This window comes from Pinus tabuliformis, chromosome 3_2 (assembly GCF_031772625.1).
Source record: "Pinus tabuliformis cultivar Carrire ecotype Pingquan chromosome 3_2, CPIR1, whole genome shotgun sequence".
NCBI classification, from domain to species: domain Eukaryota; kingdom Viridiplantae; phylum Streptophyta; class Pinopsida; order Pinales; family Pinaceae; genus Pinus; species Pinus tabuliformis.
The window spans coordinates 608,323,705-608,338,227 of NC_142302.1; the positions used below are offsets into that span (position 1 = coordinate 608,323,705).

The 14,523-nt window shown below is 38.6% G+C and overlaps 1 protein-coding gene across 4 annotated transcripts in view; it reads right to left on the bottom strand.

Moving 5' to 3' along the window:
- LOC149182083 (uncharacterized) overlaps window positions 1-12,577 on the bottom strand; it is a 355,894-nt gene extending 343,317 nt beyond the window's left edge. The window contains exons 1-3 of one of the 4 annotated variants that reach the window (XM_089416738.1): window positions 12,559-12,577; window positions 12,235-12,359; window positions 11,380-12,098 (exon numbers count right to left, since the gene is read on the bottom strand). In XM_089416738.1, coding sequence (XP_089272864.1) covers window positions 11,380-11,697 — 318 coding nt within the window. In that variant the 5' untranslated portion in view covers window positions 11,698-12,098; window positions 12,235-12,359; window positions 12,559-12,577. Of the gene's footprint in view, window positions 1-11,379; window positions 12,204-12,234; window positions 12,461-12,558 lie in introns of those variants that run through there. The other 3 variants (XM_089416740.1, XM_089416741.1, XM_089416739.1) reach the window with 3 other exon arrangements.
- Between the last annotated feature and the right edge of the window lie 1,946 nt (window positions 12,578-14,523).

Sequence of the window (14,523 nt, forward strand, 5' to 3'; positions counted from 1 at the left end):
GAAAAATTGCTGACGCAAATTAAGATACTAAAGAAGGATAAGAAGTCATTAGAAAACCAGGTACAACAACTTATCAAGAAGGAAGCATCAAATGTAGGAACTCAAGTTGATGACAAAACAACACATACCGATTCAGTGAATGTCACAACTCAGGAAGAAGACAAGCAAGTTGAAGAAAAGACGCGCATGGATGTTGCAATTCAAACGATGTGTTGTGGATCTAACCCAAGAATATAATAGATCAGATACAAAAATATAAGACAATGCATATAAACCCAGAAATGATATGAAATGATTCTTTATTGATCAAACCCTTAAGGTAGGGCAACACCATACATTCACTCCTTAAGGAAGGAGAACACTCCACAAGCCATATGCTTGTTCATACAATAATACTTCTCTTCATATCCTCCATGTGGAGTCTCTAGCCTCTATATAGGCCTCATACATACAATACCATGGGTCATTACCATGGTTCCCTCATACCATCAACTAATACCATGGGCCCATTACATTATTATTAACTACTTGTGGTCCCTTACATGACATGGGTTAACCACTTTATTTATTACTATGGCCCATCCCATTATTACATTATTACCTTGGGTACCACCCTTGGTACCCCATATTATCCCCCCTAGGTATATAACATTCCACCCCCCTAAGCATGTTTCGTCCCCGAAACATGGGAAGAACACAAATAATAAGATCTACTCAAAAGAGTAGTCCACTGATACCATGCACGTGCATCTAGCCATCCAAGAGAAAGGTGAACCCTCGATCTCGCTGGTGCCTCGCTCGCTTGAGATGGAAGTTGACCGTGGCAGCTCTTCTGTGTTGATGTGTAGTAGGTGGATCGTCTCTCCTTTCTATCCATCATGTGACTACTTGGTTTCCATCTTGATGGTTGTCTCGCTGGGTGATGTGGGTGATGATATGTTGAAGTTTTAACCCACGATGGCTTTTGCTTGACTTCACCCTGCTGTGGTGCCTGTTGTGGTGTCTTCTTTTTCAATATGACTTCAACCACTGAGCCCTCCTCTGATGTATCATCACCTGTAACCTTTTCTTCTGCAGCCTCTGTTTGTGTTTGATTGTCGATCATCAAAGGCTCATCATCTGATATGTCAGTCCCTTGAACATCTTCTGCTTCAGCCTCCATGTGCTCTACCTGTTTATGGATGGAAATATCCTGTAATGTAATTTTCTTATTTTTATACCATAGCTTCAGGAATTTCTTCAGCACATTAATATTGATAGTACCCACTGATTCCATCCAAGGATATCCCAAAACAACATCCATATTATCCATCTCTGAAGCAAAAAAATCACCATGAAACACATACTTATCCATAGAAAGCTTTAAATTCTTATAAATTTGAACATCCTTATCATCAACCTGTGTATATTCAATTTGTTTTGCTGGGACTTGCAATTTTTTTGCCAAATTAACACTGATAAAATTATGTTTACAACTAGGATTGATAGAAACAATGATCTTCTCTTTCTGAATCAATCCATGAATCTGCAATAAGGATATACCAGTAGGAATTAACCCTTTATGTGTCTCATTCTCATTTTTCCTAGCCCGAGACCATTTGTCCAAAAGGACTTTTTCAAATTCTACATCTAAAATTTTGTTCAACCACTCGTTTTTAAGTAATAAATTCCATTTTTGAGCCTCACCTCTCATATTAGACAGCATTTGAAACTTCCAAAATGTCCCATATGTGGACTTGTATCTTTGTATGCATTCTTCAATAGTAGGACCATCATCTTTTCCTGTAAAATATAGAGTCGCCATGAAGAAAAAATTCACTTACTTGGAGAAAATTTGTAATTGTCACAGTTTCGTCAATATTGCTCAGAATCTCTATTATAACCTGTTTTTGGAAATGGAGCAACCATTCTGCATCTGCCCACGTGATAGAAATCCTGATTCAGACACTGGAATTACAGATCTGCGCTGCTACTCTCCCGCCGTCACCCAAAATTTCTGCAAAAAGAGCTGATTTTAATTCAGCGATATCTCCCTCATCCGGACTCCGATTCGACTGATTTTTTTTTTGAAATCATGTGTTTTTTCACAAAGATTCCAGATCTACAATTAGATTTTGCAGATCTGGTGCCAAGATGTCTAGATCTGTGCCGCAAATTCGCTGCCCCGAAAATTGTCTGCAACCCTACTGATTTTTAAATCAGCGATATCTCCTTCATCCGGACTCCGATTCAACCGATTTTTTTTTTGAAATCGGCTATTTTTTCACCAGGAATACAGATCTGCAATTAGATTTTGCAGATCTTGCACCAAAACGTACAGATCTGATCTACAAATTCGCCACCCAAAAATCCCTGCAAAAAATGAAAAAAAAATTCCACGGTTTGCCCAAGAAAGAGCTCTGATACCAATTGTTGTAGATTTAACCCAGGAATATTATAGATCTGATATGAAAATATAAGATGATGCAAAGAAACCCAGAAATAATATGAAATGATTCTTTATTGATCAAACCCTTAAGGTAGGGCAACACCATACGTTCACTCCTTAAGGAAGGAGAACACTCCACAAGCCATATGTTTGTTCATACAATAATATTTCTCTTCATATCCTCCATGTGGAGTCTCTAGCCTCTATATAGGCCTCATACATACAATACCATGAGTCATTACCATGGTTCCCTCATACCATCAACTAATACCATGGGCCCATTACATTATTATTAACTACTTGTGGTCCCTTACATGACATGCGTTAACCACCTTATTTATTACTATGGCCCATCCCATTATTACATTATTACCTTGGGTACCACCCTTGGTACCCCATATTATCCCCCCTAGGTATATAACACGATGAACATCCCCAATGAATGTTTCATAAAAAACTCAACATCTTCGCCAAAAGAAAATATAAAAATTGTCGCATGCCCAATAAGGAAAAATCAAACAAAAAAGGTTCCATATCGGCATCCGAATCATGAGAACGGACGAATCAACCACGCTACATATTTGAACAAGTCAGAACCGAAACAACAAACTGATGTTCCGGATAATAGTGATGTAATCTCAATCCAATCTTATGCTAACAAGTCGTCACAAAATTCCAGTGATCAGAATGCTATACAGAAGATTAATCTGGGATGGTTTGATCCCTTCTGGGTGCGACAATTTTGTTTGTCACTAAGAAGATCATATCAACTTGTATCGACGAGGATGACTATTCCAAAACAGAAAGACTTTCAAAGCCGAAAAAGAGATCAAGCTTTTTTTCATCGACAAGCTTTGAGGACAAAGCTTTTTGAGGAAGGAGGCAATGTAACGAATAAAATATATAAATAATATAAATATAATGTAAAAGATAATAATCATAAATAATAGTTAAGTTAAGATAATAATTAGGTTGAAGAGGCATGTCTAATAGGACATGACTCTTCATGAAGAGACGCTTGCGTGATATATAAGCAAGCCTCTTGTTCTCATTGTAAATCATTATCATTATCATTCTTATTCATTTTAATATATAATATTTATATCTTCATGGATATCTTGATATTCCAAGTATTTTGGAGTAATTAATCTTAAAGAAGGAACTTTGTTCGCTTCAGGCTATGTTATGAATATAATTCATAACAAAATAAATAAATATAAATACTAAATAATCAAATATTAATTAGGTTAAATAGTCATTAAGTTAAGTGAAAAGGCATGTCTAAAAGACATGCCCATTCACGAAAGGACACCTGGTTAGGTATATAAATGTGGGTCCTCATTGTAACATTCATCACTTATACATTATATATATATATACCTGTGTGTATTTTTACATTCTAGTTTCCAAGCTATCAGTTTTCTTGCTTCAGCGATAGTTTTTATGCTTCAAAGGTCATTCTGCATGATAGAGGAATATTCCTCCACCATGGCATCTCGCCATACCTGCGAAGAAGATGCCTCTTTATAACAAGAAGGTGACATGATATCACCTTTGAGTCTATCACCTCAATCATTAGTGTCATGTACCCCATATATCTTTGAGGTTGTTTACTCTGTCTGAATGTGGAGATGGGGGCTCCAACTCTCCCTTGAGCCTCCTTAATCAACTGATCTTCCCACTTAGCTCGTCCTCTCCTTGCATTGGGAGCCACTGGCTGAGTGGGCCCCTCTAACTCTACTCTCTCTTGTTCCTGCGCTTTCTCCTCAACTGCGTGTTGGTCGACTTGCCCAACAATTGGCTGTGATGAAACCTGAGAAATTAGCTAAGCCTCCTCCTGGAAATTGGCTATGATGAAGCATGTTGCTCCTCCTCCTGTGTTGCACCCTACTCATGCTCCAAGGACTTCCTGAGAGCCCTTTCTTCCTCGAGCTTCATATCACATCTAATCATTGTCTTCCTAAGTGTTGGAATATACACCTTGTATGCCTTAGATGTCACATTGTAGCCCATGAAAATGCCTTTCCCAGTGGTGGGCTCTAGCTTCTTCCGGTTATCTAAAGGCACATGACAGTAAACAAGACTGCCAAATATCCAAAAGTAACACATGCCAGGCGTCTTGCTTATGAAAGCCTCCTCTGGTGTAACTCTGCCTAGCACCCTATGTAAACTTCTGTTCTGCAAAAAGATTGCAGTGTTGCATGCCTTTGCCCAAAGAAACATAGGTAGCCCCTGGTCATGCAACATAGCCCTGGCCGCTCCAACAATGCTCTGGTTCTTGCGCTCAGGCACCCCATTCTACTGATGGTTATGAGGTGCAGTGAGCTCTCTCCTAATGCCCCCTTGGCACACAAGTCCCTGAAAGTGTTAGAGATATACTCCCCACCATTATCTAACCCCAATGCCTTGATACTCCTACTAGTCTAGTTGTCCGCCAAGGCTTTGAACTCCACGAACTTTGAGAAGACCTGATCTTTCTTCTTCATAAGAAAATCCATGCCTTTCTCAAGTGGTCATAAATTAAGGTGATTTAATATTTTGTATCCCATCAAGGATGGAGAGGCAAATGGTCTGCATACATCTGAATGTACCAACTCCAAGATGCTCTTGGCCCTATTGTATCTGCTAGAAAGATATGTCTTGGCATCCTTGCCAAGTGTGCAGCCCTTGCAGACGTCATGCTAATTTACATTGTATTGTGGCAACCCTGTGGTAATCTCCCTCAAAATCTTTGGCGCTCCATGGTGTAAGTGACCTATACGGCTATGCCAAAGCTCCCCAAGGTCACCTCTAAGCGCATTGATCTCTCATCTGCTCAAGGCCACTTTTGTCTCAAACTGTAACCTATAGAGGTTCTTCACCCTAACTCCAATCTTCTTCATGGCTCCAAAATTTAAGAGCTTGAGGAAATCTTTTTCTCTACTCAAAATAACCTCATAACCTTTGCTTTCCAATGTTGAGATTGAAACAAGGTTTTTCTTCAACCCTAGGACATAGATGACATCTCTAAGGTAGAGAAGATTCCCAAACTCCCTCTCAAACTTGACAATACCCACGCCCTATGCTAGGTACCTACCATCATCTCCCATCTCTATATGGAACTGCATATCCTTCTTTGTCAATTGGCTAAAATAACTCTTGTTCTCGATCATATGACAGGATGCTCCACTGTCAATATACCACACACTGCTAACCACTCAGCTTGCCATGCAAGCTATGAGAAAAAACTCCTTCTCAAACTAAGAAGTGAACTCCTCCACCTATGTTGATGTTGCCATGTGATCCTTCTTGGATCCCTTCTTCCTGTTTAGACACTTGGTGGGGTAGTGCCCAAATTGATGACAAGAGAAGCACTTTACTTTACTAAGATCTTTCTTCTTCTTGCCTCCTCAACCAAACTTGACCCCTCCTAGATTTTTCTTACCACCTTTTCCAGCTAGGGCAAAGTTTTCCTCTTCCTTAGCCTTCACATGAGACCTAGATTTAGCTTGCTTTTGGATCTCCGCTTGCATGCAATCACTCCATAACCGCTCCCAATCTCGCAACTTTTCTATGCCACTCACTGCATCAATGAAGTTTTCCATGACTTGGGAAAGCCCAAAAGTGCAAAACTAACAAGGTCTTTGTCCGAGACTATCTCCCTAGCCCCGCCCAACTCATCCTTAACTTGGGTGAATTTGACCAGGTAAGAAATCATGGACAAAAGCTTAGTCATCTTGATATTCCCGAGTTTATCTCTAAGTACCAGCTTCCTGGCCACACTCGTACCCTAGTACAGCATTAAGATAGTTGTCCACATGGCCTGAGTTGTCTTCATTCCGGAAAGATGAGGTATGATATGATCCTTGACTCCTTCAAGGATTGTTCTTCTGGCCTTTACGTCCTTCTTGTTATGTTGGGCCAGTTGTTGAGGATCTACTGGCGCAGTTGGTAGACTATCCACACACTCCCAAATTCACTGCTCCTCCAATATTATACCAATCCTCTCCATCCAAGAACAAAAATTCGAGGCCCCATCAAAGTGGTCCTCAAATCTCAGCCCAAATACACCATTTTGTAAATTCGAACTACTCAAAAACCCTTGCACAATCCTGAAGTGAACTGCATCCCCTTTCCTGCATCTTTCATCTGCACCTAAGGAAAATAACTCACTTTCTAGTCTTCAACTAGAGACCCGCTATGATAACACGTCAACTTTCTAATACCCAGCTGCTAATTTAATAAAAAAAATTGAGATGAGGAAACTGAAAGTTGAGCTCCAAACTATTTGACTAAATATAATGAGTGTTCTAACAAATAATAGCAACAAAAAAATAAAATCATGAAGACACAAGCACACAATAAATAATACCCCATAATTTACCCAGGAAAACCAGCGAACTTGTGTGTTTTTATTATTAATCTTCTCAGTAAAATCTCGAAAATTGATTACAAGGTACTTGGAAAAATTCCCTCACAATTTATTGATCCTCAACACACTGATCTGTGCACTCTTGATCAACTCAACCTCTCTCGTGCGCAGTTGTACGGACTGTACAGGCTAAGACTTCCTCTCTATGCAAACCAACTTGCCCCTATAAGTGATGCACTATGGCTCTAGAAATCTCTTGAGGCTATTCAGCCTGTTTCTCTTCCTTCACGCATTGAACTGGAAACTCCTTTATTGGGATCAAACACACACATTTCTCTAGTGCATAATCACATTCCTCTTTATAGAATCGAACTAGCTCCTCAATTCAAGCAAACTGGCTCCTTGAACTCAAGTCGAACTAGCTCCTTGAACTCAAGTTGAATTGGCTCCTTGCACTCAAGTTGAATTGCCTCCTTGCACTCAAGTCAAACTGGCTCCTTGAACTCAAGTCGAACTGACTTGTTGAACTCAAGTCGAAATGAGATTAAATCTCCATGCATGGCTGAGTTCGATTTATTATTTTTTACTATATGAAAATTAAACAATTTTCCCAAGTCAAAACTAAGAGAAAGTATAATTGTGCCTTAGCTTCACTCATGGGTTCCACTACCAAATTTAGCGCACTTCTAAATTTAGCAAAACCCTTCCATCTCTAACTTCAATTAACAGAATGAGAACCACACATGCCCCATAAGAAAACAATGAAGTTTTCTCCCTGTGAATCTACTATAGAAGCTTCAAATAAGAGAGCGTTTAGAGATTGACAGTGACAAACAACTACAGATGTCATTGAGATATGGAGCAGTTATTATTATCAACAAATGGACACTTACTACCAGATCCCACTAGTGTTAAATGAAGATGAAACAAAAAACCAGTGACTTTTTGATTGGACCTTTTGATCTCCTTTCTTAACAGAAATCATTGTTATATTGACGGAAATTCAGTGTTGCAAAACTCAATCAAACCTTCCAAACAATTTATTACTACTTTGGAATATTAAACGTTACAATTTAGATATGGTGGGATTCATCATGAAGGGAAGACACAAAAACGAAATGACAGCACTAAATCTAGTATTGCTGAGTGTTGGGATAGGATCCCCTAAGGTCAATTTTGGGGCAAAAAGCCGAAGTTTTGTTGTAAAGAATGTAAAGTCTCTGCAAGATGTGGTCGTGGAGCGCGTAGATAGTAAAGTGTCATAAAGGGTTTTACCCTTCTTTTATGTAAGTTGTGTCAGCTTGTATAGACCTACCCATGGATTGTATAAGTAGGAGAGCCTTAAAGAGTGTAAGAGATAATGGAAAATTATGAAGATGAATGTAATGGATCAGTAAAAGAAAGAGCGAAGAAGTCTTAGAGTAAAAGAGATGCTCTGCAACTGTGTGCACAGAGGCCTAGAGTAGAGTTTGCAGCAAAGCGCGCGGACCCCTGCAGTTGAGTGCACAAGGAAGTCTTCAGTCTGTAAGCAGAACTGAAGTATTAATAAAGAGATTATTCCAAAAATTCTTGTGTTTATCTATTTCCTTCTGTTATGAATGAATGTGCTATTATGTTATAATGAATGATGGGTTTATGAATTATCACTGTATTGATGCGCGATTTTACATGATTTATATTGTCATATGAACGCAAGTATTAATGTCTGTAAGCAGAACTGAAGTATTAATAAAGAGATTATTCCAAAAAATCTTGTGTTTATCTATTTCCTTCTGTTATGAATGAATGTGTTATTATGTTATGATGAATGATGGGTTTATGAATTATTACTGTATTGATGCGCGATTTTACATGATTTATATTGTCATATGAACGCAAGTAATAATAACTGTTTACGCGAAGAATATCTTGTTGCATGTTAAAGTTATCGAACACTTAAGCCGATCTGGGTAAATACGAAATTAGGAGTAATCACAGAGGCACGTAAGTGGTTGATTCACCTGTTTAGGGTCCGCGAAAGACAGTCGTAGACCTTCATGAAGGTCTAGAGGTTAGTTAAAGGAAGTTATATCGATAAGCCTTAAAGGCTTATCGATCTGCGCGAAGGCAAGTTTAGGGCATAAAACAACATCACGCTCATCTTTGGGTGCAGAAACTTGGTTCTAGCATCCCCCCATACTGTTTCAGGTGAAGCTTCAATCAGCGCTCCGTGGGTTGATGCCGAAAGGGCCAGTAGTGTAGCGATTTGTTTGGCAAACTTAACTCTGAACCAGGGTCAGGACCCACTAAGCCAACACTGAGTTAAAATATATCTCAACTCTGAGGAAAATGCAAGCATTCAGGGAATTAAACAAGTTATTCTTGGGTCAATCAAATCAAGTATCATTATTTATTTTGTACAAGCCTGCCATTCAGCAACAATTGACCAAACCAACTTATCATCCCAAACTCCAGTCTCCACCCCACTTGCAGTAAGAAAACATCCTACGTGATGATATCATAATTGACAACACTCACAAGTGACTTGAAAAACATTCTAATTCTATATAATCCAAAAATATTTGTAAGAAAAATCAGTTCCCTCCTTACAACCCTGTTTTTGCAGGATTCATCAATTATCAGAGTTATCAATTAATTAGTGAAATCTAGAGAAAATGAGATTTTGAATGGGAACATGTATAGGGGCATGCTCGTGAATTTATCTTTTTACTAAGACAATGGGAGTGACCATTGTTATGGATGATAAATGTTTATGGCTGAGGATCAAAGCTGGCATGTACAGCAAAATGTCCATTATAGATTATGACAGACATTATATATAGCAAAGAAGTCAATCAGCTATCAAAGGTAAAGTGCACTGTCCAAATATTCCAGTCATGCCTTACATTATTCCAGTAAGTATTTCAGTTCCAGAACTGGAAGCAGAATATCACGTACAAAGTTAGTACAAGGTTCCACAAAGCCAATGGCGGCACCTTACCAAAAAGAGCAAAGTTGCTACTGTTGAGGGTAGTTCCTTTCAGATTTTTTTCTATTTTGAGTTGGTGAAGCTTGGGGCTCAAACATAATTCTGTGCTTATTAGGCACCAACGTTTGGGTTTTTTCTATTGACATCCAGATTTGTGTAATTGTGTTAGTACTCCAACCCCTCCTAAAATTGCTCTTAGATGCCCTACACATCCTGAAATTCTTTTTAACAGTCAAATAATGCAAAAAAACTACAAGATATGTGACCATCATTTAACCAAGAAGTGACTGGATCTTCTCCAATTTTTAACAGCTTTTGCTAAGGATTTTTGTTTGGATCTGGCAAAGAGCGCAGCTCATACACAACTGTATGCATTTAAGCACCCTTGTCCTCACCGTAGGTTGGGAGGTTCCCAAAGTGAAGCGCACAGCTCAAAAGCTTGCACAATTCAAGGCCATGGTCAGAATTTATTTCAATAGACTAACTGAAGAAGAGTGCAATTACAGTAAAATAAGATTCTAGCATTGACACAAAGAAAGTTGTTTCTGCCACAATATTTACCCAAAATAAGATAAAGAAAAAATATGGAGATGAGATTTTGATTTTGATTGAGTTCAGGGCTAAAACGTAACTCTATGCTTAATAGCTTATCAGGCACCCACATTCTCACTATGGCTTGGGATATCCACGCTGGCCACTTCAGAATTTTCATTCCTCGTAGTACATCATCCATTATGAAAGTTCCCATCCTTAGGAGAATGGACAAAAGGTTCCGTTCGTTTATTTTGCCAGCCAGTATTGAAATACAAACCATTGTTCAGAGCTGGGTCTTCTACACTAAATTCCCATAAAACATGTAACCCAAAGAAAATTAATGCAATTTAACAAGTCCAGTAAAAATAAGACCCACCATGTGGCTGTAGCCTTGTGGTGAATGTAGGATATTACACAGTGATGACCCAGGTTAAAATCTTGCACGATTCAAGGCGACGGTCAGAATTTATTTCAATAGACTGACTGAAGAAGGGTGCAATTACAGTCAAATAAGATTCTAGTATTGACACAAACGAAGTTGTTTCTGCCACAATATTTACCCAAAATAAGATAAAGGAAAAATATGGATATGAGATTTTGATTTTGATTGAGTTCGGGGCTAAAACGTAACTCTATGCTTAATAGCTTATCAGGCACCCACGTTCTCACCATGGCTTGGGATATCCACGCTGGCCACTTCAGAATTTTCATTCCTCGTAGTATATCATCCATTATGAAAGTTCCCATCCTTAGGAGAATGGACAAAAGGTTCCGTTTGTTCATTTTGCCAGCCAGTATTGAAATACAAACCATTGTTCAGAGCTGGGTCTTCTATACTAAGAAAATTAATGCAAATTAACAATTCCAGTAAAAATAAGACCCACCATGTGGCTGTAGCCTTGTGGTGAATGTAGGATATTACACAGTGATGACCCAGGTTAAAATCCCTACAGGTGTGCCCCAACTAATAACAGGCTGTGTTAAAGAAAAAAAGGGTATGTGTTTAGGCTGTAGTTGTGTAAATTGTAGGGTAGGCAGTTTAATTATCCTTCCGTCTAAATAAAGGGCGTTCAGTAAGAAAAAAAGAAGACGACCCACCTGCTGCACAATTGCAGACTCAGCATCCTCCACTGCCTTCATAACCTGGCGTAGGTGTTCCGTTGGCGACGAGGGCCTTTCAAACCCAGCCTGTTCTGTTAACTGCAGCGCCCCAAATCTGTCTGCCATCGGACTTATTCCACCGGATATTGCCGGAAAATAATCTCCTGGCCTGCTGCTACTGTCCACATAGTCCATTTGAGTATTCACATCTCTGTAATAGGGACTGCCTTGAGCCTCTCTACTGTAAGCAGTGCCAGCAGCATCTCTTCCATATTCTCCAGCCCCGCTGTAAGTCCCCATTGCTACATGAGCCATTGCCCCACCCAAATGACACCAATACGCTGTCCCTCTACAAGGTCAGGGGAACCATTTTCTGCCGTAAAGATGGATGTCCTGCCTGAGATCCTACTCCAATGAATGCCCACGATTGAAACAACAAGCAGACGACGACAAATCGGGTGAATGTTGAGAAATTACACATGGAGTCAAAGGCCTCCTAATTTCTTAGAAACTCGCTGTCTCCTTCTGTGAATGCGCGCCTGCCCTTATTCTTAAGGGTGCTACCCCTGTAGATCCCTTTCAAAAAACCGTATTCATTCACAGCAAATATCTTTTTCCAACTCCCCACGAATGCAATGACCAATTTCAGACCCGGCTAATCCCCGCAATCTAGCCGGTGGAAAATTCTCCCCTTTGGCGGAGAAATGTCAGCTGCCCTGTTTGCGCAAAAGGCAGATGACCATTCATTAACTTCGTAAAATAAACACCGTGTAGATTTGCAAGCATTATTAAAGTCTGTTTGAGTAACAGGTCAACGACTGTTCATTAACTCACCAAAACAAAAAGCAATACCTCTTATATTTACACTTGTATTGAAGAAGTGCTGGGAAATGTCATTCACTTTCCAAACGGTTGGGAGTCGCTATTTTCTGCTGTGTCCTGGAGCAGAAACTCCACTCCAAGCTGGTGTTCGCAGTCTACCAGTTTTTTCGCAAACCGAGGAGAAATTTTAGATGGGTAATCTACCAATTTCAACCCCGCGTTGACAGTGTGATATATATATATTGGATGAAACAGATTTTTAAAAAATAAAGGACTGGCTAGATCATAAAAACCTTTTTAAGGCTACAACTAATTCCATATGATGGTAACCATAGGGTAAAGAAAAAACATTACCCAAAATATATCCTTTCTCGCAATATTCCAAAATCGTAGATTTTAATATCCATCACAGTTCTTATCCCACGAGAAGTTTTAAGCGCATAGTTGCCATATTCCAAGGGCTTTCAAGTTTTTAAATGGTCCCAAAACCAACCTTAATAAATAACTTTGGAATTTTTATTTTGTTAAAGTTGGCGAAAGGCGTTTTGAATAACTTTTATACAAAGTTGCAAAATATCAATAAATCTGTATGGTGATGTTTTGATCTAAATTCTGTTTTTAGCTGATAAAAAATATTATAATTTGGTTGTTAAACATAAAATAATTATAAAGTATTAATAGAGATAAAAGATATTTTAAACTAATTTTGTTTTAGGATAACAAAATGTATTATAATTTAGTTGTTAAGTGATAATGAAGATAGGCGGTAGGTGTAGGGATGTTAGTATGTTTTAGTGGATAAATTGAATTATTATATTTCTAGAGTTTAGGACATAATATTAATAGGGTATGCTTCAGCGCACGCACACACTTTGGGAAGGCAGAGGATGATAACACAGGATGGATTTCCCACACGCTAGAAATGGAATAAGCCCCTACAGAAGATGGCAAGGAAAATGGGAAGATTTGTGTGTAGCCCCACATTTTGATTATGGATATGGATGCATTTAGTAAGGTAAGTTTCTAATTTGTGTAGAAGTTTGAATATGTGGGGCGGGTTGTAGGATACCCTCCCCGAAGAATTTGGAAAAACTAATAAAATTCTGAGTTTATAAGGTCTTGTTCACTAAGACATTTTTACAAACAGTCTGCAAATAAAGTGTTGTAGGTGATTGTTTAGACATTTATGCTCAAATATACAAACATTTCAACCAATGTACGCTCCAATGAAGCATGTAGATGACTTGAATATATGTATATTAAGCCCATAAATTAGTACAATGTTGATTAAAGGTCCAAATAACAATATACTCAAGCATTAAAAATGTATTTCTGATTTAAATGTAAAGTACACATTACATACATAAATGGAACAATGGAACCTAGGTTTATCTTACAACAAATAACCTCTAGCATATAAGTCATATTAGCACAAGAAAACCAACAATATATGGGCAGGCATGTTGACAACAAGGATGCAACTCGACCCTCCTTAATCCATTGTAATATTAGTCCTTATATTTTGAGTGTGACCCAATAAAAAATGTTACACACAACTCTTTTTCTAGGCAGTGTGGAATAGCAATGAACAATGAGGAATACGTGCCCTTGGATGGCCAGAACTCAGCCACACTAAAGACAATAAAGTTTCCATAGAGAGACGAGGGAAGTCATCCTTCTATTGGTTGGAAACTCGGCCCCTTTATCACAGATTTTGGCCAACAAAGATTCAAAGTGATTCAACCGTCCTTGAGTTAGGAAACTTGTGCCACAGGAAGCCAAGAGTCTTGGCTGTATTCCTCTATGGAACTCGACCTCTCCTTGAGTGAAATCATCCAACATAAGGGAGAGATATTTGACCTCCTTCAGCGGTCACTTCAATTCCAGTTTGAGCTTGAGTCTTCCTCTTGTGAAAAGATATATGATAAACACAAAATCAACTGATAAAACCTCCTCTCCACAATATCTTTTGCAACTCTTTTACTCCATGATGACGCAATGGTGAAATCTGAGTGATTTCACTCTTGGAACCAACTAGAGTGTCTAGTTTCAACATCGAAGCTAGCTATGGCGGTTATGGCTTCTCAAACCATAAGCTTCTCTCCTAAAATTCTTCAAGAGCTCATTTTCTTAAAAAATGTAAGTGAAATAATGAGGAAAGACTCCTCATTTTTCTCCTTTTTATAATTGAATGACCATTTTTGTTGTCATTTTACCCTTTTAATGTTTTATTAAGTCACTTTATGAAACTTCCGGTTTATAAAATTAAAGTGACTTTTCACTAGCCCAGGATATGTCCTCATTTTCATCCCTTAGTGA